General features: G+C 34.2%; 10 protein-coding genes across 10 annotated transcripts; 3 read left to right on the forward strand and 7 right to left on the reverse strand.

The window, feature by feature from the left end:
* Positions 1-601: 601 nt before the first annotated feature.
* Positions 602-2,166, reverse strand: HYPBUDRAFT_151476 (MFS general substrate transporter; the record flags this gene model as incomplete). Its single annotated transcript, XM_020220514.1, has 1 exon — positions 602-2,166. A coding segment is annotated over exon 1 (1,111 nt), but the record flags the coding sequence as incomplete, so codon positions are not given.
* Positions 2,167-6,336: 4,170 nt separating this feature from the next.
* On the reverse strand, positions 6,337-7,416 carry HYPBUDRAFT_146313 (uncharacterized protein; the record flags this gene model as incomplete). The annotated part of the gene is made up of 1 exon (XM_020219956.1): positions 6,337-7,416. One exon carries the CDS (start codon positions 7,414-7,416, stop codon positions 6,337-6,339), a length of 1,080 nt encoding a protein of 359 aa, XP_020078994.1.
* Positions 7,417-7,816: 400 nt separating this feature from the next.
* On the forward strand, positions 7,817-8,827 carry HYPBUDRAFT_151477 (uncharacterized protein). The gene has a single exon (XM_020220515.1). It carries the CDS (start codon positions 7,849-7,851, stop codon positions 8,797-8,799), a length of 951 nt encoding a protein of 316 aa, XP_020078995.1. The 5' UTR covers positions 7,817-7,848; the 3' UTR covers positions 8,800-8,827.
* Positions 8,828-8,899: 72 nt separating this feature from the next.
* On the forward strand, positions 8,900-11,176 carry DSL1 (Dsl1p). The gene has a single exon (XM_020219484.1). The coding sequence runs from the start codon at positions 8,921-8,923 to the stop codon at positions 10,952-10,954; it is 2,034 nt and encodes a 677-aa protein (XP_020078996.1). The 5' UTR covers positions 8,900-8,920; the 3' UTR covers positions 10,955-11,176.
* Positions 10,877-12,729, reverse strand: ATX1 (copper metallochaperone). The gene is made up of 2 exons (XM_020223895.1): positions 11,487-12,729; positions 10,877-11,225 (listed from the first exon to the last, which is right to left on the reverse strand). The coding sequence occupies exons 1-2, from the start codon at positions 12,672-12,674 to the stop codon at positions 10,992-10,994; spliced, it is 1,422 nt and encodes a 473-aa protein (XP_020078997.1). The 5' UTR covers positions 12,675-12,729; the 3' UTR covers positions 10,877-10,991.
* Positions 12,730-13,879: 1,150 nt separating this feature from the next.
* On the reverse strand, positions 13,880-15,410 carry HYPBUDRAFT_164515 (uncharacterized protein; the record flags this gene model as incomplete). The annotated part of the gene is made up of 2 exons (XM_020222668.1): positions 13,880-14,959; positions 15,026-15,410. 2 exons carry the CDS (start codon positions 15,408-15,410, stop codon positions 13,923-13,925), a joined length of 1,422 nt encoding a protein of 473 aa, XP_020078998.1. The 3' UTR covers positions 13,880-13,922.
* Positions 15,411-16,393: 983 nt separating this feature from the next.
* Positions 16,394-18,070, forward strand: VAC8 (protein anchor; the record flags this gene model as incomplete). The annotated part of the gene is made up of 1 exon (XM_020218094.1): positions 16,394-18,070. The coding sequence occupies one exon, from the start codon at positions 16,394-16,396 to the stop codon at positions 18,068-18,070; it is 1,677 nt and encodes a 558-aa protein (XP_020078999.1).
* Positions 18,071-18,500: 430 nt separating this feature from the next.
* On the reverse strand, positions 18,501-19,703 carry HYPBUDRAFT_93288 (uncharacterized protein; the record flags this gene model as incomplete). Its single annotated transcript, XM_020223908.1, has 1 exon — positions 18,501-19,703. A coding segment is annotated over one exon (1,203 nt), but the record flags the coding sequence as incomplete, so codon positions are not given.
* Positions 19,704-19,877: 174 nt separating this feature from the next.
* HYPBUDRAFT_176803 (Mrp/NBP35 family ATP-binding protein) lies at positions 19,878-21,047 on the reverse strand. The gene has a single exon (XM_020222873.1). It carries the CDS (start codon positions 20,904-20,906, stop codon positions 19,917-19,919), a length of 990 nt encoding a protein of 329 aa, XP_020079001.1. The 5' UTR covers positions 20,907-21,047; the 3' UTR covers positions 19,878-19,916.
* A 168-nt stretch (positions 21,048-21,215) lies between these two features.
* Positions 21,216-25,590, reverse strand: HYPBUDRAFT_151480 (nucleocytoplasmic transporter). Its single transcript, XM_020220516.1, has one exon. The coding sequence runs from the start codon at positions 25,408-25,410 to the stop codon at positions 21,256-21,258; it is 4,155 nt and encodes a 1,384-aa protein (XP_020079002.1). The 5' UTR covers positions 25,411-25,590; the 3' UTR covers positions 21,216-21,255.
* Positions 25,591-25,646: the final 56 nt, after the last annotated feature.

Genomic DNA, 25,646 nt, shown 5'->3' on the forward strand with positions numbered 1-25,646 from the left:
AACGCGACCAACCAGTGCAGGCCCGTGCACCACACACAGCTCACTAATGAGTTTCACATATTCGTTCAAAACACTAGCTGAGCAGAAGAGCGGGTTGATGGGGAGTTGATGAGTTTATGAGCTGAGCATTTACGAGGAGCTTAATTAGATGCGTAGTTGGATCTAGATGAATGCGGAAGTGTAATTGAATGGCTCAGGATGATTGGCAGTTGATGTTTAATATCTGGTATCAAACATTCCTCATCTAAACAGTCAAACTGCCAAACTGATTAGATGTTTAGAATTGTTATATTGAGTTATTTAGATGTTTAGAATTGTTATCTTGAGTTATTTAGATGTTTAGAATTGTTATCTTGAGTTATTTAGATGTTTAGATTTGTTACCTTGAGTATTCAGATTTATGTGTTATCTTGAGTTATTCAGATATATCTAGATTTATTTATTTAGTTATTCAGATTTATCTAGATTTATGTATTTAGTTATTCAGATTTATCTAGATTTATTTATTTAGTTATTCAGATTTATCTAGATTTATGTAGTTATTCAGATTTATATAGATTTATATAGATTTATGTATTTAGTTATTTAGTTATGGTTTAGTGTCTAGTTGTTTAGTGTCTAGTTGTTTAGTGTCTAGTTGTTTAGTGTCTAGTTGTTTAGTGTCTAGTTGATTAGTGTCTTTAGTGTCTAGTTGTCTAGTTGTCCAGTAGGATACTCTGGAAATGAGCGTACCAAAAAAAATACTCGTTGATAAGGTAGTTATCATTATAATTGACAAGGGTCAATTGATGATTCAAAACGTCTAGTTTATACGATACTTTCAGTAAACTCATACTACTCTATGTTTACTTGGTTCAAAAGGAAATAATAGAGCCATTAAACCAATAAGACCCACGGCAACTGCACAAATGTAAATGGGAACGGCGGTATCTGGATTAGCAAACCAGGAAATGATTGGAGTAATCATTCCAGCAAATCTAGTGAAAGCGAAACAAAGAGCATTACCAGTACCTCTAGCTGCCGAAGGAAGCACTTCTGGAGAATAAGCATATAAACATCCATAATAAATATATAAAGCGGCAAATGAAAGTGAAGATAGGGCAATATTTGATTCTCGATTGGTGATTGCAGTATAACCTAATAAAAAGGCCATGGTAGATAATCCCCCAATGGCCAATACTCCCCTACGACCTAAACGAGGAAACCCGTATAAAAGTAACCCTGCAATACATGGACCTCCTGCTGAAACAACGTTACTAATAACATTATCTCGATAAACTCCGTAAGTAGTCGACGCACTAATATTAGCTCCTCGAGTAGCTAAATAAACTGGTAAAAAGGATGAATATAATGGATAAACTATCCCCAATAAAAACCAACTCAGAAAAAGTAGTATGATTGATCTACTACTTTTCCTATTTGCAAATAACAATTTCAAATGCTCTTTCACAATTTTTTGTATTCCTGATAACGAGACATGCTTTCTTACATCATCATTAATTTCAATTTCTCCACATTCAGTTAATTGTTCAACGGTTAATGAACATTTCCGATTATACTTATTTGCAACCCATTGTAATACTTCAACTGCTTCTAAATCCCGATTATTAGATACTAAAAATTTGGGGGTTTCCTTTAATCTAATAACTGTAATCCGAAGAATAGCCATAACTAAAACAATGGCCCCATTCACATAATAAGTATATCTCCAACCCTTGTTTATATGAGAAGGACAATAAGATTCCGAATCACAAGAATTGTTAGGTAAAAACGCCCAGGCAAGTAATACGGCCACCGTTTGGCCAATCGACCAAAAAAATGCAAAAAAAGTTAATAACCACTGATTCTTATGGGGTAACCATTCTAAAAAAACACAAGTATCCAAAACCAAGTTACCACCGGCAGCAAAACCTAATAACCCAATGAAAATACAAAACGTAGCCATACTATTCATCGCCCCGGTTAAAATACAAAAAATAGCCAGCAATATAAGCGATAAGTTAAAAGCCAACTTTCTTCCAATTAAATCAGCACTAAAACCCCAAAAAATACATCCAACAAATAACCCCCCATAACTCACTTCATTACTAACAGCAAACTTATACCCAAACTGATAGTTTATATAAGTACGTACACTGTTTTCAATAGTAGTGATTTGTGAATCAGTAGCATATCCCATACCATTTAAAAAAAATAATTTTAAATGATAAGGCGTAAACCCAATTTCATCAATAGCATTATTGATTAATCTCATTTTAGCAGCAAGAACTTCATCATTTCCTTCTAACTCTTTTAAATCACTGGTTCTAGATACACTGATGGTCGAGCCTTCTTCAGTAGCCTGGACGGTAGCAGGATCCTTTTCATACATCTTCTACTGAAATATTTCCAAAATTTCACTACAATGTTTTCAACGTCCAATTGTTTTGATATATATATATATAGATCTATTTTTCAGGCACGTGTAAATGATGTCGGGGAATAAAAAATAAAGTGAATATCTTGCAGTTATATACCGCTATTAGCTATCAATCACGGGTTCAAATATTATCTTATCAATTCCACCCGCTTCGTTGTATTCGGGGATCTCACTGATAAGACTCTGTTACTTTCCTCTCTATCTACCCAAGCCGTAACATACTTACCGTTACCCTACAGTTACCCAGAATTTTTCTCCAAAATCAGTTTGGAAAAACTATTCCCAGCATTTAGTAACAAATGATGTTAATAGCCAAAGAGTAAGTAGCGAAGTAATTAAAAATGGCTAAGTTGGCGTTTGAGGAAGTTCTTGTAGGTAAAGGGTACTGAAAAAAATGAGCAAAAATTTTAATTAAAGCGATGCTTTTACTTGTACCGTATACTCAACTAACCTAACTATGGTCGATTTCACTTGTCAAACATGTGGTGTTACTCATGATGAAAACGAAATGGGGAAGCATTTGTCGCTCCTGAGACATAAGGTGGTTAATTACGATAAACTCGAAGAAACAATCGAATGTGAAGAATGTCAAGATTCAAATATTCATCAATTAGCTCTATTACGTTTTGGTCTTTCAGATATGTCTTTACTTTGTCAACAATGTCTTGCCAAGGAAGAAAAACCATCCACCCAATATTCCTTATCAAACGGCTCATTATTCAAAAAATTACCTCAATATTATCAATTCAGAGATATTGAGTGCCAATTTTGTCATAAAGATGATAATTTGAACGTGGGTAAAGTTAAAAATAAACAAGTTATAGTATGTAATAACTGTTTAGCTTCGAATGATGCTTACAAAGGAGTTAAATTCACTAATGAAAATGATGATTTGTTCTTAAATGAATTATTAGGTATTAAAGAATTTATACCCTCGAAAGCAAGCTTGAATAGACGTAAGAGGAAAGTTGGTAGAAAAGGTGGCCGTCAGGCAAAGGGTAAGAAAAAGGGTCCTTCTAAACCAGTTGATCCTGCTTTAGAAGAGAGAAGAGCTCATTATAAAACAACAAAGGCAAATTCAAAAGCAATCAAACAAGGTAAAACTGTTATGGCAGTGGGGTCAGTAAATAGTAATCCAAATCCAAAACCAAATTTAAAAGGTGATCCAAATTCAAATGCTAATAGAAATAATCCAAATTCTAAAATTAATAGAGGTATTGTACCTGGTAAATCTAATAAACCTCTGCGTAAACCCGATAATGCTAGATTGGATAAAGCTCCACCTCGTAATCCTAAAGTGAATGGGAACGGGTTTCCTTCTGGCCCAATCAATGGTTTCCATAATAACAAACCCATAAATCCGGTGCAAGATAATAAACCAGTTCAAGATAGAGCTCGTCAAGACAGATCAAATAAAAGCTCAATGAATCTGGGCCCTAAAGACAAGAAGCCTACTCATAAAGATAGATCAAATAACAAATCAGATGCTCCAAAGTCATCCACGGCTTCAAGTAAGCCTAAACACGCCAAACAAACACCTAAACCTACACCAAAAACTCCAAAGGAAACTCCAAAGGAAACTCCAAAACAAGCTCCAAAACAAGCTCCAAAACAAGCTTCAAAACAAGCTCCAAAGGAATCTTCAAAACAAGCTCCAAAGGAATCTTCAAAACAAACTCCAAAACAAACTCCAAAACAAACTCCAAAACAAACTCCAAAACAAACTCCAAAACAAACGCCTAGACATACACCTAGACAAACACCAGCTCCAACGCCTTCCCAAAGTCCACCGCCCGCTACTCAAAAAGCTTCTTATCTAGATGATCTTCAATTGCCCCCAACGATCAAAAAATATGTCCCTTCACCAACTCCTAAACTAAGCTACGACAACCTCGATTCTTATTTCAGAGAAATGTCTTACAATATCTTTTTGGAAGAAAAAATAAATGCAACTGGTTATAAATCACCAATCATCACCGCTGACGAAATGGCTTTAGAATGGTATGCAGATTTGGATAAGAAACATCGCCAATATAAAGTCACAATTGCTTTAACAGAACAATTTCTCAATCGTTATTTATCAAAGAAAATGCAACAAATGAATAGAGTTCCATTTAATGTGAAACAATCAATATTTCTCATTGCTAACGAAGACGTTGTCTGGTATGGTCAAATTATGACTCAAGATGTTAAAAAAGTTGGTCGTGGCCGTGGTGGTGGTACCCAAAATATGGAATTGGTTGTGGAATTATATAAATGGAATGACCAACCATTACCATTATCCATGAATGTAAGATTCCTAAGATTATTACCTGCTTCTGTTCCAGTGAGCAGAATCTTTATGGCAATGTCAAGAATTGAAAATCCAAAGTTTATTAGTATGTTATTAGGTAAAGAACCGATTAAACAAATTCTTTTCAAAAATTTCATTAAATATTCGAGAGAATCATTAAACGAATCCCAAAAAGTGGCAATCCAATCAGTTTTAAATAATTCAATCACTGTATTACAAGGTCCTCCAGGTACTGGTAAAACTTCAACCATTTATGAAATTATTTTACAATTACTTGAAAATTTAAACACTTATCCCATATTGGTTGTTGCAGCATCTAATATTGCTATTGATAATATTGCAGAAAAATTATTGGGTAACCATTCTAGAGAAATTTTAAGAATTGTTGCAAATGAAAAGGAAGATGAATATAATAGAGAGCATCCACTTGGCGGGATTTGTTTACATCATAAGGTTTATGACTCATTACCTTTACATATGAAAGAATTAGTTAATGATATGAAAAGACCATTTTCTCCACCAGCAAGTCAAAATCAATATAAAAAACTACTTGCTAAACAAATTGAAATCTCAGATACTCTTATCGCTCAAGCAAAAGTAATTTTCACCACCACTGTTGTTGCAGGTGGTAACAAGTTAAATTCAGTGAAGAAATTACCGGTTGTTATTATGGATGAAGCTACTCAATCATCAGAACCCACCACGTTAATTCCATTATCAATGCCTGGTGTTGATAAATTTGTTTTCGTTGGTGATCAAAAACAATTGAGTAGTTTTAGTCAAGTTCCTAATTTATCATTATCGTTATTTGAAAGAGTACTTTTGAATGGGACTTATCGTAACCAACATATGCTTGATACTCAATATCGTATGCATCCTGCCATTAGTTCATTCCCTAAACTGAAATTCTATGATGATAAATTGAAAGATGGTATCTCAGCAGAAGACCGTCAAATGGAAGGTATTCCTGAAAATCCGGTATTCTTCTGGGATACTTGTGGTAAGAATAAAGAAAGTACTTTTAGAGCTAGTTACAGAGAAGATAGAGGATATACATATGTTAACCGAGGAGAAATTGATTTTATTGCCGAAGTAATTATTACTTTAGTTTATGAAAAAAGAATTCCTCGCGAAGATATTGGTGTTATTAGTCCATATAGTGGGCAAAGAGATTTAATTTCTGATGTTTTAGTTGATAATCCATTAGTCAATCCCTATAAAGAAGAAATCATTTCACAAGTTGATAGAGACGATATGGAATCCGAGAGTAAACCAGCTAAAATTAACTCGGTTTCCGGTATCATGATTGCTTCAATCGATGCATTCCAAGGTCGTGAAAAGAATTTCCTTATCATGTCATGTGTAAGATCAAACTCTCAAAACAAGATTGGTTTCTTAAGTGATAAAAGAAGATTGAACGTTGCATTAACAAGAGCCAAATATGGTTTAATTCTTGTTGGTGATGTTGAATGTTTAAGAAGAGGCGATCCAACTTGGAAAGAATACTTGGACACTTTAAAAACGAATGGGTCTATTCACAGGACTGATAAATTCTTATATTAGAATTAGCAGCATTATTTATTCAAGTTTTATAGAAATTTTAATGTATATATATATATATAATTTAATCAAAATGAAATAACTTTCGATCCTCTTCGGAAGCTTCATCAAGCTTAAGCATGCCTTTGTAAAATCTAATCGAATCCAAATTTTTCAATTTAGATACCCGATGTTTTATTCTAAAATGCATCATATAAGGATCTAGGCTGTCATCGGTAATCTCAATCAACTGGCAACAAACTGGACATGAAACCGCAACGTATGGGTCTGTTTCGATGCTATCATACTTGGACTGTTTCAAGAACTGCCTATACTTACCGTGGCCATAGGGGTTTGGAGTCAAGTAGTTGTCAGCGAAAACTCCGTGTACATTAGCGAGATGTTCTGAGTAATGATTATGATTGAGGTGATCTCGAAGTTTGAAAAAGCATAACCCCGGACAATAGGGACATAATCCTTCTCTGGAAGAATTTATTGGACATAAAGTTTTTTTGGAACGTTCTACTCGGGTGAATTCATATTGAAACGGATTTTCAATTGAAAATTTGGGATTTTTTTCATAGAGTTGCAACTTGGTAATCAAATGGTTTAAACTATTTCTGATATAACGGGGTCTTCTTATATTACAGAGTCTTTGTGTTTCATTAAATCCTTGGGATAAATTTTGCAATTTGTGTAATTGGCTGGTGTTTAAGTTTAGACAAATATTCACCAACAGATCACTGTCTTCAATTGAATTGTACTCTTTCACGACATTAGTGGCCTCTTTCAGCACTGTCTTGGCCTTTTCTTCTTTCCCAATAAAAACCCCTTTGGAGCTGTCGTTTGAAGAATGTTCACCGAAGATTTTGCAGCCGTCAAGAGTATCGAAGAACCCGCGACACAACTCGTCAAGGATCTCTTGAGGGGTCTTCAAATTGGGAATAACTCCCCAAAAATTGGAAAACGTAGTACTCAAGTCTCCATCAAGTTGTAAGTCGGCCAAAGACTCTAGTTCCAGGTTGAAACTACCGAATCTGGCGAGCTTTGAAGTCAAACAAGAAAATGTAGAATTGGGAGAAGCATATCCTTCTGAGCCTAAAGTTGATTCTGAGCAATTGAAGCCAACTGCAACTTTTGAGTCCAAAAGCTGACAGGATTCCATTGTGGTTATTACATAAAGTCTGCGAACTAGTAAAATACAAGCTTGGTGTCATGATTTATACTGCTAATCCTTAAGTTGGCATATAAAGAAAGTTGTTTTTTTGCAATATGCTTAGAAACAGTTGCAAAATTATAGAAAAAAGCACAAAAAATACCATACACCATGATTAAGAGTAGCCAACGAGATGCTCATGATACCCAATCTTAACAGCCACCAGTTAGTAGCCACTGAATACTATAACATAGCTATAGTTATGGCTATATCTACTTAGAGTTGGAGATTCCTCGGTAAATTGATAAGGGTATGATACCGAGACACGACCCCAACCGTTAAAGAACCAAAAAAAAAAAAAAAAAAAAACCCATGAAAATGGAGTTGTTTCTAAGATGAACAACATCTTTTTGATTTATTGACGGTCTCTTCTTTACAATTATGGTTAATCCAAGTGCTGGTGCCTTTTCTAGTTTTCCTGAGTTGCCACCCAAGACGCCGTTTGCGAACCACAACCCCACGTACGCCTCCCACAAGGATAAACAACTTGTTATCAATAACCTTATAAAGATTATCGAGAAAGAGTATCAGAAGGGAAATCAGAGTGTTAGTAAAGACAAAATAGAGTTTTTATTGGAATACAAGAAACAACAGAAGAAAGAAGAAGAACAGAAACAAACACCCCGCCAGGAAAAACCCAAGCCAGCGTTACCGGCACCACTTTACCCTCCAATTTTCAATAAGCTTGATATTAAGAACTTGGCCAACCAGAAGGCAAGCAGTAGTTCCAAGCACAGTCCAAACCAGTCTCACCAGCAGCTGCAGAATAAAAAACCAAGCCCCAAGCCGTTGTCTTTTAAAAAAATTGAACATATAGTCATATCCTTACTCGAGAGCTTAGCTAATATCCTTGATAATCTACATTTATTTTCGAAATTGCCCATGTTCCCACAAAAATTAATCAGCTTGTTGAAGCAAACCAACAAATTATGGGTTGTTATACTTGTATTCTTGATTAGAAAGACCATTTCACAATTACTCAATGTGATAAGGAAAGAAAACAAGATCAAGGTTGAGTTAAACATATTGAAATCAAATAAGAACTCTAAATTATTGGAAGAGGAACCCACCAACACTGGTGTTGGGAGAAGCGGAATTCTCAGAAAATACGAGAAAATCTTGAAAGATTTAAAGTTTGATAAAGTGATGTTAATAATTGAATTAATTGGTAACTTTTTGGATATATCATTTAATTTGATTGAACTCTACGAGTGGGCCTTACCAAGCTGGTTCATGAATACGTTGAACATGGCCAGTATGGCAATGACCATTTACAGAATGAATAAAGATGACGAATACGTTGATGATGATATCTCTGAAGATTTAATATAATATAATATATATACACTTATGATATTAGCGTAGACACTACCAACTTTTTTTTTTATGTATTGGAAAATCCAATGAGAAAAGACAACTAACTAGCACCTACTTCAAGAGTAACAGTAGGGATATGTCTATCTCGGCTTTGTTGACCCAGTCCCAGACCAGGCTTGAAGCCACTGATGAAAGAGTATTGGAGTTTGGCTCCTTGGTGAGTTCCATAGATATAATTAAGGATTCTAATTTTCAAAGTCCCAACGCGGCCAAATCGAAATCAAGACCAACTGAAGAGGAGGAAAAGGATGATTTATCAAGGCTTACTATATCTCAATTGAATGAGAAGACAAATGAAATCACATTGAACTTGGGTGAATTGAACAGGTTATGGATTATTAAGGGGTTGATTCAAGAAATTGAAATATCTCTAGATAACTCAATCAATGAAGGTCAATACGATAAGGACGATTTAGAAGGGATATCAACGAATTTAAAGAGCTTGTCGACTAAACTACAACAAATTGATGACCATTGGTTGATTCGAGAACAATTGAACGAACAGCTTGTGTCATTCAATCAAAGATTGAATGATGAGTTATTGAAGTTGGTTTCAAAATTCATAATAGAAGATATCGAATCAATAACATTCAACCAGGAATTAAAAGTAAGAGAAGAGTACATAAGTTTTATTGAATTCGAGAGAATAGCCGAAGAGTTCACTGAATATTCAAATAAACCTGAACTAAAGCAAGTTTTAAATGGATTGAAATTTAGTTGGGATAAAAAAATATTAAGCCAATTAATTACAAAGAAAAAGTATATAAATATCGATATAAAAGAGTCAGTATTTGAGTTATCTATAACCGACGCATTCCCAGGTGACCAATTTTTCAATGAATACTATTTCCGTTCAATTAAAAATTTCATAACTTTCATTAATGCTTTTGGTAATCAAAATTTTAAAAATTATTTTGCCAATGAAATATCTAACAATTTGAGTAATACAATTTCAGAAAATATAACCAAACTACATGAAAATAATTCAAAAGAGAATATTGAAGAATTGAAAAATATTGTTGAATTGAGCAATCGAACCAATTGGTCATTATCATTTACAAAATCCTTTAGTTCTTCGGAAAAAATCAACGAACAATTGAATTATCTATATTTAGATTGGGTCGTCGATAAGTATATAAACGAATTGCGAAAACTATTTAGCAGCAATGAGTTTGATAAGCTCTTACAATCACTCAGTGTTGCAAAGAATGATGACGATAATTGGAATAACTCTTGGGGCAGTGAAGAAGAGGAAGAAGAAGAAGAAGATGCATGGGATAATGAATGGGATGAAGATTGGGGAGAGGAGCCCAAGGCCAAATCAAAGACACCAAAGAATGATAACCAGTTGAAGATATCCCGAGTACCGGAAAAAGTTGGTGAAATTATTGGGAAATTCCACCAAGAGACCGGACCAAATACCGATGACGAGTTATTAATATCCTGTATTATATCCTTCAGTTTACTAGGATATCCGTCTATGGGTGAATCATTCCTCTTGTATAATGATTTGAACCATTTAGGTCAAATATTACAAAAAAATCGATTAAGTATAAGTGCCGAATCAAACTGGTCACAACAAACTATAGTTTATTCAAATGAATTATTTAAAATCTTACTTTCGCAACATATCACTGAAGATAACGATGACGAATTCAAAGAGCCAATTGATTTGAAAAATTGGTTTGAAACATTGCAAAAATCACAATTATCGTTTACTAACTTTGATAAGTTCAAAAATTCAATCATACAATTCATTGAAGTAATTAACAATTGGTTGATCAACGCAATCATCAACCTTAATGAGATAACGGAGTCTCAATCCGATAAGATATCCAAATTCATAATTTACATTCAAAAAATAACCTTAGATAATTTATCTTTGGTTAACGAACCTTTGACGTCTATTAAATCTTCAAATAAATTACAGCAAACTTACATTTTGATTAACAACCATTTGAAAGACATCATGGAGTTTTTCTACCAAGGTGAATTATTTGATTACAAAACTGATGAATTAATTAAAGTCATTGAAAGTGTATTCATTAAAAGTGATTTAAGAGATAATTATATAAGAGAAATAGTGGAAATCCGTAGTATAGATGAATAGATGAATCATTTTTGGCAATATATGTAGTTTTAAGAGTCTATTGAACAACCTTACCATCAATTACCTTCTTACCAGTTTTAGAAATGGTATTATAAACAGTATCATAATCAAGAGAATCGCTAGTGGTAACGTCAACAGTTTGGTCTTCCAAAGAGATCTTGATGTCTGAAACTCCATCTAACTTAGTCAAGACTCTGTTGACAGCACCTGAGCATCCAGAACAGGACATTTGAACGTTAAAGTGGTATTGATGGGACATTTTGTTAATAAACTTGAAGTTAGTAATCGAAAAAAATTGTGGATTTCAATTATTTAAATAATTTTTTTTTTTTTCACTGAGAATTTTATCTAAAATATCACCAGCACAAAACGTATAGCTAAATTCTCTCACTACGGCTTACAGATTTGACTAAACTTTTGAAATGTGAATAAGACCAGCTAAGGGTATGAAATAGGGAATCTAAGCTGAAACGGTAAGTTAGAAAAATGGAAAAGGGATCTACGTAAAGGAATAGAAGAAAGGAAATTAAACGGTTTCGATATCGGTACTATCGGTGAAGACAACTTGGGCCAAAGAAATGGAGGTATCATCGAGATCGTAGTAAACATAAGCATTTCTCAAAAAGTTATCCCCCAAGATGTAGGTGTTACTTGTGGCGATATAACCCAAAGCACAAGAGGAGGAAGAATCAAAGTCGAAGACCAAATCACTTAAAGGAACTTTAATTGTTAATCCATTGAATTTATATTCGATGTATTTATCATCTGGTTGATCACAGTCAATGGTATAGATACCGGCAGAACTATCCCAAGAACCATTTAAAGCTTTACCAATGGAATCAACGATATCTTGAGGTAAATAGGTCAAAGTAGTACCAGAATCTAATAAAACTTTATCATTGAAAGAGTTTGAATCACCATTATAGTCAATTGAATTTAATTGAATGTTGAAACCATAACCAGAATAAGGGAATTTGACTAAAGAACCAGAGTATTTAGCATGATCAATACCACCAAATAATAAAGTACCAGAAGCAGCAGATTTGGAATTTAAGTATAAAGAATAAGCAACTTTATCAATTTTACCTTGCTTTTGTAAAGCATAAGGAAGATTATTATAAGAAGAATCAGAAGATTCTACATTTTTAGTAGCAATACCTAAAACACCAATATCAGAACTTGATTGAGTAGCAACAGCAAATTGCAAAGCACTAACTTCAACATCACCAACGGTAACATCATCAGTAGCCCAATTACCACTAGCACCACTACCATCACCATAAGAAATTTTGAAATTTTCATTCAAATCTTTATAAGAAGAAGAAGAAGATTCATCAAAAGTACCATAATTTTTACAGTCAACACCTTGACAATTAGCGTCAGAAGCAACCACCCATAAATCAGAGGAACCAGTATCAATGAGAACTTGATTTTTATCTTTATTCGAACCAACTTCAACATCTACCAAATAAAAAGTTTTTTCGTTTTCAATAGTAACTGAAGCAGTTCCATCCTTTTTAGTTACACCATGATTGAAAACCAATTTAGCCTTAGCACCAGTCTCAGTACTAATCAGTTGATGATTGGACCCTCTTTTCAAAGAAAATCCAACACTAAAAGGACTAGTTGTTGAGTTTGACCTTTTATCAATGTTTGGAAGATGCAAAGCCGAAGCAAAAACCAATACGTAAGCCAATTTAAGAATAGTTGAAAAATTCATTATTTGAATATTATCAATTACAAAAAAAGTATGGAAAGAGAAGGATATTTACAAGAATATATACAAACAGTAGCTTGTAAAGCTTGAATATCGGTTCTGAAACTGAAAAACATAACTAAATAAAGGTATCTGTTTTACAGCTAATCAATTTTGCTTACTCAATAGAGGATTGAACTAAGCCAATAAGTCTGGGCTATTGTTGTTTTGGGTAAAAGGTTATGTGGAGTAACCAAAAGCCATTCAATTATATGGTTTGCTGAAAAGGGCCTTGAAATAAACTAAATAATCAGAAAGAAGGTGAAATTAACAATGAAATCTCAACAATAGAATAGAACACTGGGTCAGCTCTTTGGTTAGTTTTCGGGTCAAAAGGTTCATAATTGATTCGAGAAGCTTTTGCTGCCTGCACTTTAACGTGAGAGTTGATCAACATTCACGTTGATCAACGTGAAATCATCAACGTTGAAGCAGGGCGTTGCCCTCCATTTACACATGAACCCACACTATTAAGCATACAAACATCCTATCAGCCGGTTGCAACCGCTTTAAACAACCAACTGGCACTGAAAGTTTGCAATACTCCTGTCAAACGCATCTTTGACGTATTTTTTCATTTTTGTGATGTGGAACCGTCTAGTTTCAGTCTTATCGGTTGATTACAGTCAAGTATGAACGAGGTTATATATAGATGAACAAGGTACTAATAACAAGTAGCAATACGGGAAAGAATAAGAGACACACGTATCCAATACGAGAGCATACGGAAGAACAATAACTTGAAGGCAAGTGGTGCAATTGAGAGGAATACCGAACAGAACAGGTTTTGAGTTGCAATTGAATCTAATCTGGTGTAGGGGTAAACACCACAACAAACATTATCGGTAAGTACGCGTAGAAATGAAATGTTTGGGTTTTATGAAACACGCATTTTGAACTGGCATAACTGAAGATTAGCCTGGTAACTACTCTGGGATATCAACGAATAAGAACTTGAACGGCAGCAATGAATATTTGTTTGTAAGATATAAGGAATTGCATTATATTGTAGTAGTTTTGATTTTCTGCAGCCTTATTGTAATTTTGGGTCTTACAAGGTTTTACAGCATAACTTATCACGTACTTTTACTGGGTAGATATCATACTAAACTTGGATCAGTTTTAGAAACAATTGACTATTTTTTTTTTTTTTTTTATTCTCTCCATATCTTGTGTATTCATAAGACCATTCAATTGGTGAATTTGCATTGATCAACTGAATGTTCCTATTTGAATGGCATGGGTAATATTTGGATTATAGAGAGCTGGGATTTGAACAGCAAAGTATCTTTTACCATTCAAACAGATAGAGTCTCCATTTTTATTACTCATTTGATAATCAAATTCTCCAAGTTGTGGTCTTCCGATAATAACTCTATGTTTAATATTGGGTAGAATTATACAAGCAATATTAATAGGATCTGCTTGTGGCACTAACCTAAGTTCGAAGTGAGCTACTTTATTAGCCACTATGGGTTTACCTGAAGCAACAGAAATTTCATATCCTTCGCAAGTGGAAAAATATAACAATTTTAAGTTACCATCTAAATTCTTCAAAGTACCCCGGTAAATAAAATTATCTGAGGCTGCTGAACCAAATAAGATATCATCTTTACTGGGCCCATTTGGGCCACTCTTTTTTGGTTTCATATGTGGAATAGAAACTGAATCGCTATCAATATTCGATGTAATTTCATCTTTGATTTTACGTTCTAATTCTGATTCTGATTCTGATTCCGATTCCAATGATAAACAGAGCTGATCAAGTTTAAAAGCTAATTCATTTTCATCTATATTCGGATTTTCATCGAGATCCACAATGTGATGGTCTAACTTGGATTCTTCACAATGACTTAATAAAACATTTAAAAATTTCTTATATTTCTTCCAATTAACATGATGTTCATGTTTACAATCATGATATAGATTTTTCGAGTGTTTGCAACTTGGACAATTACATTTACGACACAAGTAACTCAGTTTGCTATGTTTGCTTTCATTTTTCTTTGGTAATTCTGGATTGTTATTATTTGATGTTGGCTTAGCGAGGTTTATAGGCTCATTTGCATTACTAGATGCATTGTGAGTAGGCACACTTTCGGAATCTTGTGCATACATAGCATGCAAAGCACTCAAAAAACAAGCATTTGCATCCAGTTTATGATCTGTTTGAGCGCCTAGGATTTGAGTAGAAATGATTTGATTAGCTACACCAGCCATACCTGAAACATAAAAGACCTTATCCAAAGCTGGTTGAAGTAATTCACGCGCAGTAGAAGCCGAGAAGAATTGTAATTAATCAACAACATCAGCACATCTGATAGCAAATGCAATGAGGTTCTCATCGGGAAGGATTTTGAATAAAAGTATTTTGTTTTCTTCCATTTTCATTGCCAAATCATAATTAAATCGCCGAAGGAGGAATGCTATAATGTATTTATAATCATGACGGAAATCGCGTGGAATATCACTGATAATAGAATCATCAATCGAGATTGCTAAAACAGTTGACCAACACCTTGTGCGAACAAAATTTGAATGAAGATACTGCTGTACTTTCAAAATGTTGCCCCTAGCTTCGTTAGGGTACCTTGAAAGCAGCTTGTTTTCATTTTGTGGTGGTAACACATGCTCAGGGATTACTTTAGTATAACCAGATGGAATTTCGTTTTCATTAAAAAGAGTAACTCTTTCATCCATGAGGGATATTTCCCCGATTGTATTGGTGATTTATTATGGATATTTACTGTCAATTGCGGTATAACTCGTGAACGACATGATAATTAGAAATTTAAATTGGTGATTTTTTTATTGTTGCAAAAAACTTTTTTGAGGATTTTGTTTTTTTTATAGAGATTTTTTTTTTATGTGAGGAACTTAATTTTTTGATGCGAAAAATGATAGATCACTTTCAGGGCGGTAATTCAAAACTAACACTTGACAAACCTTCAATTGATGACTATTTATCAGTCAATATCAGTTCAAATAGTCGAGTCAGACAGTAGATATGAGCAGTATACTCAAGGAGCTGATCAGTTAATTGATAAAGGCAGTTGATTCAACTAACTGACTCAATCTAACCTTTGAAAAGTAACCGGGAACCTAGAAACTTTACTGTAAGCGTAGAAAATGAGTCTAAATCAACTTACCTGCCAATGTAGTCCCGATGGGTATATTGAACGAATAAAGAGCAATACAATTGAACTATATAGATGATAACGAAAGATTATGACTAGTAGAAGCTGAAAGAGAAGAAGTAATAAATGGATAAAAAGGTGGGCGGCTAATTTTGTGGGTATAAGCCACGGTCGTTACATTACCAATAAATGGAAAGCATATCACGTGACCAACGTATAACACCCATGCACCATTATGCACCCATGCACCAGGAGATTTTTCTGTTTTTACCCTTTACACAAACGCCTATTAAAAATCGCTGGAAAAGTCTAATGAGAAAAGGGCTGGCGACTAAAAAACACAATTTTTAAAGGAATTAACTTTATTCTTAAGTGATAAACAGAATACATTATCCATTAACCGATCTTCGATAGTCTTTGGTGAGGTTCAGGAATTGTTTGTTGTATTTGAAGATTGTTAACGCTTGGTTGTCTTTCGTGTTGTATTAGCCCCCTTATCAGTTCACGTCTATCTTTGCATTATTCAATTGTGAGTTTATAGAAAATATGGGTATTTGTTGCAGTTGTTTGAAACGTAATAATGATGGTAATCCACCATTATTGTTGGCAGAAAATGAACGAGACGCAATAAGCTCTCTTTTACAATACTTGGAAAATCGTTCGGATGTTGATTTTTTCAGTAATGGTCCTTTAAAAGCTTTAAGTACTTTAGTTTATTCCGAAAATATTGATTTACAAAGAAGTGCTGCTTTAGCGTTTGCTGAAATTACCGAAAAAGATGTTAGAGAAGTTAATCGTGATGTTTTAGAACCAATTCTTATCCTTTTACAATCAACTGATCTGGAAGTTCAAAGAGCAGCTTGTGGTGCTTTAGGTAACTTGGCTGTAAATAATGAAAATAAAATTTTAATTGTTGAAATGGGTGGATTAGAGCCTTTAATTAGACAAATGATGTCAACAAATATAGAAGTTCAATGTAATGCTGTTGGTTGTATAACTAATTTGGCTACTCAAGATGATAATAAAACTAAAATTGCTAAACTGGGTGCTTTAATTCCTTTAACCAAATTAGCTAAACTGAAGGATATAAGAGTTCAAAGAAATGCTACTGGTGCTTTATTAAATATGACTCATTCTGGCGAAAATAGACAAGAACTAGTTAATGCTGGTGCTGTCCCAGTTCTTGTTTCTTTATTATCAAATGAAGATGCTGATGTTCAATATTATTGTACTACTGCTTTATCTAATATTGCCGTTGATGAATTAAATCGTAAAAAATTGGCTACTTCTGAACCCAAATTAGTTAGTCAATTGGTTAATTTAATGGATTCTCCTTCTCCAAGAGTTCAATGTCAAGCTACTCTTGCTTTAAGAAATTTGGCTTCTGATTCCGGTTATCAAGTTGATATCGTAAAAGCTGGTGGTTTACCTCATTTAGTTCAATTATTAACTTGTAATCATCAACCTCTCGTCTTAGCTGCTGTTGCTTGTATTAGAAATATTTCAATTCACCCTCAAAATGAAGCCCTTATAATCGACGCAGGATTCTTATCTCCTCTTGTTAATTTACTCGATTACAATGATCTGGAAGAAATTCAATGTCATGCTGTTTCAACTTTAAGAAATTTGGCTGCTTCAAGTGAAAGAAATAGATTAGCCATTTTATCAGCTGGTGCAGTTGACAAATGTAAAGATTTAGTTTTGAGAGTTCCTTTATCAGTTCAACTGGAAATTTCTGCTTGTTTTGCAATTTTAGCCTTAGCTGATGATTTAAAACCAAAATTATATGAATCTAAAATAATAGATGTTTTAATCCCACTAACATTTAGTGAAAATGGTGAAGTTTGTGGTAATTCTGCTGCTGCTTTAGCTAATTTATGTTCGAGAGTTTCAAATGATCATAAAGATTATATTTTAAATAATTGGTCTCAACCAGAAAGTGGTATTTATGGATTTTTGGTTAGATTTTTGAAAAGTGAAAGTGCTACTTTTGAACATATTGCATTATGGACTATTTTACAATTATTAGAAAGTCCAAATGATGAAATTAAACAATTAATTGAAAAAAATGAATCGATTTTATCCGGTATTAAAACTTTAAGTGAATCTCAACAACATTCAAATTATAATTATGGTAAAGATGTTAACTCAAGTGATCAATTTGATGATCCGAAAAATGAATTATTTAATTTAACTCAACAAATTTTACAAATTTTAGGTTAACTTCAATAATAATTAAATTAGTTGATTGATCAACTCCATTTCACCGTTTAATTCTATATCCCTACAATTTTTTCTTGATGTTTATTACTTTTTTAATTACTCTTATTTACTCCATGTATTTATTCTTTTCTATTTTTTTTTTTTTTGTAATTTTCGTTCTTTTCTTTTCTTGATATCTTATTTGACAATCACTGGGCGTAAAATTTTGTCTAATTGAAAAAGTTAATAAATAAATTTATAATAAATGAATTCCTTAAAATGATATTATCTATAAGAACACTTAATTAGCTAAAGGCTCGAGCTTTTCTTTATTTGTTTCCGATTGTTCAATTGGTCGGGTATTATCTATTGATAAGTCATCTAACTTATCTAATAGTTCTAAACTGTTTTCTTTACTTCTTAAAGGTTTGTCCGTGGACTCTTTATATAGTCTTTCGTATTCTTCTTCAATTTCGTCATCATAAGCATTATCCTCATTAAGTCTATTAGAGACTTCGTCAACATTTCTTATTTCATCATCCAAATCACTTTTAATATTTTCAACTTCATCAAGATCGACTTTATTTAAACTGGATAAGGTTTTTATACTAGTTTTATAAATTTGCAAGATTTGAGAATTTAAAGTAGCATCATCAATTTTGAGTAAAATTGAATTAAGTTGATTTACAATATCTTGAGATTTGGATAAAGATTTGGATATGGTCTTTTTATTAATAAGTATTTTCTTGATTCTTTCCAGAGAATCAGGTTTGGAAATTAATGATTGAACGGATTGGGGGATCTTATCATCTAGCTCACGAGACAATTGATCATTTCTCTTTTCTAACTGGGCAATATTTGATTTCAAGTTTGATATTCCAATATCGGCCTCTGATATATCAACTGCATTACCAAACTGTATAGAATTAAACTTAATATAAATACGGTCTTCAACTTTCAGGATTAATAAGTGCTTTTTATCTCTAGAGTAATATATAAGCAAAAGATCTAAATCAAATGGGGTAATTTGTGAATCAATATTCGATTGAATAACTTCTAGTAGTTCTAATTTATCATATACTAGACTGCTATAGCTTCCATCATGTACATGTTCCTTCAATTTCTTGAATAAACCGTCAGCAACCGAAACAAATTTCTCCCAGGAAAAGTAATAGTCTGCTTTCAAAGTACCATCTTTCAACATGGGGGTAAATTCGTTCAGTAGTCCCAATGACATCAACCCCCAGCTCAACCATTTAGTAGGGGAAACATAGTCGACCAATGAACCCTGGCTGCCAAAGTACTGCTCAAAAGATTTATCGTAAGCTTTATATTCAGATACTGGGATCAACTGTTTTCTTTCAACAAGTTCTTTAAGAACTAGTCCCAAACTACGTGGCTTACCCAACACCGGCAACGCCAAAAGCTGATCCAAATTTGGATTTCGAGTGGGCATTGAAAGGGATGTTTGAACTGACTCTTCATATTTCATTAAAGACCTGCTTTCTAGTAAAGAAAGAAATAGATGTAACCAAGCATTAAGATTAGCTTCATACCCGTCTGGATTCAAGATTTTAAGCCGGTTAAAATCAGAATATAAAGAACTTATACGTGTTTTAGTGAAATAGGTATCAGACCTTATGAACTGTTCTATAGTTTCATGACTCATGTCAGTAGAGAAGCCTATCCTTATCTTTTGATATCAAAATCGATCTTTTGATCTTTTTTTCCTCCCAAATTTTTCTTTTTTTTACATCATCTGTTCACAAAAACTTCTTCGAATGTTTAGAAGGGCTATACTACAGTATTTAAGGCTACAATGTAATAGTAAAGATTATAAGAAGGTATTAAAATGCAATTTATAGAATTAGTTATCTAAGTTCAATTTGTTTAAGCTCAATTCGACTTGGTCCCGTAAACCATCAACTACATCTAAGATGGCTGTAGCAGCTGGAGAATCGGCATAGCTATCAAAGAAGGACTCACCACTATCACAAGCTCTACCAATTCTAGGGTCCAAAGGCACGGCCCCTAAATAAGGAATGTTTAAATCTTGACATAATTGTTTACCACCACCAGTGGTTGGTTTGAAAATTTGTGATTCACCTTTACAACTTGGGCAAACAAATCCTGACATGTTTTCAACAAGACCCAAAATCCTTATATTGGCTTTACGACAGAAATCGATTTCTTTTCTGACGTCTAACAATGCAACTTCTTGGGGAGTAGTGACAATCAACGCACCATCTATACCAACTTCCTTCATATATGTGGTAACTGATAAGTGTTCATCAGAGGTACCAGGAGGAGTATCAACCACCAAGTAGTCCAAGTGATCACCCCAATTAACATCCTTTAAGAACTGCTTGATTAAACCGTTCTTTTTGGCACCTCTCCAAATAATAGCAGAATCAGGGTCAGGAAGCATAAACGATATACTCATAAGGCCCAAGTTATCAGCGACATAAACAGGAGACCATCCGGAATTTGATTGATGAATCAGTTCACCTTCAGCCCCTAACATACGTGGTAAAGAAGGACCACAGATATCAAGATCCATAGCCCCAACTTCAAGTTCTTCATCTGCTGCTAATGCCCACGACAACATAGAAGTGAATGTAGACTTCCCAACACCTCCTTTACCCGATAAGACAAGTAATTTATGATCTATTTGAGAAAGTCGTTTATTAATTAGAGCAATATCTGGATCTGGTCCTTGAGGTAGTTGTGACTCACAAACATTTTGATTTGGACATCCCTGACAAGCATCTCCCTTCCCAGCGTTCTCTGACTCTGGTCCCGGGCAATGTTCTGGCTCAGGAGCAGATAGTTGTGTCTTTGTTATCGAAGGTGCCATTTAATTATGAATTTGCGTTAATTCTTACTTTTCCACTAGCTCTTTTTTTATCTTGTTATGTCTCTTGCGAATCAATAATCTCTGGAAAGAACACCGTAGGTCACTATGACAAGAACCAATATTAATATAATATAATCTGAAGAAAAATAAGTAATATCTTATCCATCAATATTTGATGATTAATAAAAAGAAAAAGAAAAACGAATAATTTACATGCAGGAAACTTCTTTTGATCACTTGAAAGAAACTGCAAAAATCTTATAGCAAAGTCTACAAAATTGATAATTACAAAAATAACTTTTCATTATAGTACAAGAGAGTCTAATACAATGCATAGTAGAGTAGAGGGTTAGATACGGTTAGAGAAGTACTCACGTTCGTTTTCGCCCAATTTTAGGGCAAATATCTTATTTTTAACGTCTTTGATATCATCCTTGTGAGCTAATGCAATATCCCCAATACGTTTGGAGATTAAACTTAATGCAACCTTGACTCTAAAAGGAGTCTCATTGCTGATTTGGGAGATGTTACTTAATAATAGGTCTAACTGGTTGATATCAACAGGTTTAGCATTATCAAAACAATCATTTAATTGGAAAAAGTCAGAATAGACCCCAGCACCTTGTTTCCAATTAGGAATGATGCCACCTGAACGCGGGAATTGTTCAATGAGTTTCAATAAATGGTTCTTATAATCAGAATTATTTGCGATAACAGCTGAAGGGCCCAATTCATTGACAATGTTTTCATGGGCTTTTTCCCACAATTTTGCAGTGGCCAATGCTTCCCCTTCAAGCCAGTATTCTCCGGCGTGGTGGTGTTTTATAGCAAAGGCTTCGTAAATTAAACTATGAGGGACCTTGAGCGTTTCATTCAAGTAGCTTTCTTCATCATTCAGATGGTCCTTTAATTTATCGACATTGGAAATGATAACATTTCTTATCAATTTCTCAGTTTCTACATCACTGGTATGATGCGAGTAAACAAACACAGCTTCTTTCCATAATCCAATTTTTTCCAAAAATTGACCAAACCCGATAGTAAGCTCATTTTCTGTAACATGATCATGTCTTCTAGATAATATTTGATGGAATATCCATTTGACCTTAATATTAGCATTTGATTGCTTGATATCCGATAACGCTTTAGATTTGTTATCAATCTTCCAATCATAGTATATCTTCAAAATATCAATTACAACATTATTTCCAGACGAAGAGGAAATATTCTGAATAAGTTCGTGTAATTCAATGGATTGGTCTCCATAGAACAATTTCAACGCGAGAACAACACTCCAAGGTAAGTTTTCGACGACATCGTTGATGTCTCCAGCCAATATTTGGTAAATTTTTATAATTTGAGGAGGAATTAAAGATAAAGCTGCCGTGTCATTCCAGTGATCCAATTGCGCTTTGGAAATTGCTTGAGCAGCCTTATCATTAGAATCCAATAAGGTAAGCAAAGCTGATAAATGTGAATTATTAGAATTGATGGCGAGAATAATTGCTTGTTTCAAGTTATTAGCGCACACATTTAAAAATATGCTTTCCAAAACATCTTCACTATTGATCTCTAATAATTCATCAATCCTTTTCTTATTGAATTCTTTGAGCCATTCTCCAAAAATCTCTTTTTGAAATCCTTTCTTCAAATAATGAATTAAGTTTGTATTTGAAACATCAACACCTTTATATTTCTCAATGCTGGATATTTCAACTTCATCAAAAAGCACCGATCCAAGTTTGAGAAGTAAAAGCTCTTCCTCATCGCCAACGTCATTGATCAAAAGATCACGGAATGTCAAATCAGTTGCTTCGTTGACTAATGGATATTTATTAAATCTTGTTTCGATGGAAGCACGTTGAACTAAAGTATAAATGATTTTGGAAATATTTTGTGGGTATTTTTCATCAAAGTCGAGATGCTCAATAGCCTTGGTATTAGAATAGAGATCCTTAGTGTTTTGTTCTTGAGATGATTTCTTATTAAAGCTGGAAAATAAGAGATCATCCACTTTTTCAATGTCGACATTTCGTAATTCTCGTTGTGAAGTGATATATGAAGTTAAAGATGAATTCATATCATTGGCAAATTCAAGCTGTATTAACCAATCATCGGAGACTGCCAAGTTGGGTCTGATTTGAATTCTATTGAAAATTGAATCATCAGTGATTTCAGGTTCAAAAACTTTTTCATCAACTAATTCGTTCATATCGGTCCCTTTGGGTAAAGAAAAGACAAGTTGTTTCAAATAATCATATTTTCTAGCCTCAACTTCAGGTTCTTCTGGTTGAGAATACAGCCCACCGACGGGGGAATCCGGTCTTAATTCATCTTCAGAGTCAATGGTTATGTCACTAACATTATCTGCTAAGATATTCGCAGTTTGGCTATTTTTGTGTAATTGTATCTGTCTATTGATTTCGTCGTTAACCATGTTGGATTTGACCACTAATGGGTTGTCTTTCTCATCGGCGATATCTTCCCAGGCACCTGGTAATTGACCAGTATAAGCGTTAAGTTTCTGTCTTTTCAATTCTTGTTGGAATTTATCGTTTTCATAAAGCCTATAATATTCCATGGTAGCATCAGCTTCATTTTGATCCTGCTCCCTTTTAAGAGCCTCGAGTCTTCTCCTTTCGTCTTCATCGAATGATTTACTGTCAACTAATCCCCACACACTGAAATGCTTAACCTTGAATACAAAATGACAGTTAAACGGATTATATGATAAATATTCCATACCAGTGAGATTTTTCAACATTTTGATGTGTTCATCAAGCGAACGTGATTCTGGAGGCATGACCAATGTCACAACAGCCGGAACGTTCATGCCCTTTCCAAGTGGTGGCTTACTTTTAAACCCCCCGTAAACTTGAACAGTAGTCTTCCTAAACTTAACAACATTATCAAACAATTCTTCCCCGAGTGATTTGCCAGATTCTTCTGCACTTGCGAGGACAGAACTCAAATCAACAGGAAATCTATAGGAAATCATACCATGTTCGAGCTTCCCAATGGTGAAATCTTCAACTTTACTTAATTGTTCAATGGACATCTTGTTCAATTCCTTGATAGATGGTTTACACCAGTACCCATTATTCATCTCAGTATTATCTGGATCATTTTCTCCAGAATCATCTGTATAACTTTTACCGAAAGGCTGTTCTTTCTTATAACTAGCGGGAGCTTTATGCTCCAATTCTTCGGAATCACTGATATCATCATCAGATTGTTCATTATTAGATAAGAAATTTCTCAAAGGAACCCTATCATCCGTAATAATTCTTCTCCTTTTCGTTTTGAATACTTTATCAGCATTGATGAGATGGAATTTCAATGGTTTCGACTTTATCACAAGTCTTTTGATGTCACTGAAAGCTCGATCATGGACGGAGGATCGATAGCTTTTTTTATTAAACCTTTTATTATGCAAAACACCAGCTTTTGGGAAAAGATTTTGTTTATTCTTGGAATCAATATAGTTTGGCTGAGTAAATAATCCCTTGATGGCACTTAAACCAGAAGTGGAATTCGTTGAGCCGTATTTATTTCTGAAGAGTTTAAATGTCTGACCCAATTTACTTAATAATGACGATTTGTTTTCTTGGGGTTTTATTATTTGTTTTAAGTTGTATCCTTTGATGTTTGTATTTTCCTTAGAATTATTGTTGAAAACAGATTCAGTAATGGATTTTGGCATATTTTGCACATCTTTTTGTATGTTGTTAAAAATTGTATCGTAATTATAAGGATTGCTACCTATGCTATTAATGGTTGAAGAGTTGTTGCTTGCTCCAAGCGTTGATTGAGGGTTTGAATTGGAATTACCGAAAAGACCCCCTGCTTGCGCTGGATGATTTGACGAGCCAAACAAGCCACCACTTGCGTTGGAATTGGTATTAGTCCCGAATAAACCTGATCCACCGTTGTTATTTTGAGATGTACTCGAGTTACCAAAAAGACCACCACTAGTACTAGTATTAGGCTTATTACCAAAAAGACCACCGGCGCTATTCGATGTAGAATTGTTATTACCAAATAGCCCGCCACTAGGATTCGTAGATTGTGCTTGCGAGTTGCCAATCAAGCCACCACCCGTAGTAGAAGGGTTAGCAGTGTTACCGCCGGTATTTCCAAACAACCCCCCAGATGCAGGTGTAGAATTAGTGTTGGAGGAAGCATTGCCAAATAACCCCCCGGTAGGGGCAGCATTGGTATTTGAAGAGGAGTTACCAAACAACCCAGCCCCAGAAGGAGCAGCGGGTGCTTGTCCTGAATTTCCAAATAACCCTCCAGAAGCGGCCGGGCTTTTGTTATTCCCAAATGATGTGTTTGTATTTGAATTGCCAAATAAGCCCGACGAAGTCGAATTAGTGTTGTTGTTTGAGCCAAACAAACCACCACCAGTGGCATTGTTACTCAGGCCTCCAAAAGAGTTGGATTTGGCGAATCCATTGGAGTTCCCCCAGCTGTTGGAAGTATTTGTCGCAGAACCAAACATGGTAAATCAGTCAGGCCTGCAAGATAGAACGATGATTTATTTTTCAATCTTGATTTACTCAATTAGTCTCCAAAATTCTTTGGTCTTTCGAGTTTCAATATTGAACAATTCTCTTTGGAGCTTGATGCAGAGACCCAACAGGTATTTTGGTTGGATTTGATATTGTTGGTCGAATAATTCCAACTTAAAATGAATGTTAATTTTCAGTCTCTGCTTTTGTTTTTTAAGATGTTTTT

This window comes from Hyphopichia burtonii (assembly GCF_001661395.1).
Source record: "Hyphopichia burtonii NRRL Y-1933 unplaced genomic scaffold HYPBUscaffold_1, whole genome shotgun sequence".
NCBI classification, from domain to species: Eukaryota; Fungi; Ascomycota; class Pichiomycetes; order Serinales; family Debaryomycetaceae; genus Hyphopichia; species Hyphopichia burtonii.

Coding starts and splice junctions, on each gene's coding strand:
- DSL1 (XM_020219484.1), top strand. CDS start 8,921: ATGTCTATCTCGGCTTTGTTGACCCAGTCCCAGACCAGGCTTGAAGCC.
- HYPBUDRAFT_151477 (XM_020220515.1), top strand. CDS start 7,849: ATGGTTAATCCAAGTGCTGGTGCCTTTTCTAGTTTTCCTGAGTTGCCA.
- HYPBUDRAFT_176803 (XM_020222873.1), bottom strand. CDS start 20,906: ATGGCACCTTCGATAACAAAGACACAACTATCTGCTCCTGAGCCAGAA.
- ATX1 (XM_020223895.1), bottom strand. CDS start 12,674: ATGAATTTTTCAACTATTCTTAAATTGGCTTACGTATTGGTTTTTGCT. Junction 11,226..11,486: donor ATAGTACCGATATCGAAACC/GTTTAATTTCCT, acceptor ACTAACTTCAAG/TTTATTAACAAAATGTCCCA.
- HYPBUDRAFT_151480 (XM_020220516.1), bottom strand. CDS start 25,410: ATGTTTGGTTCTGCGACAAATACTTCCAACAGCTGGGGGAACTCCAAT.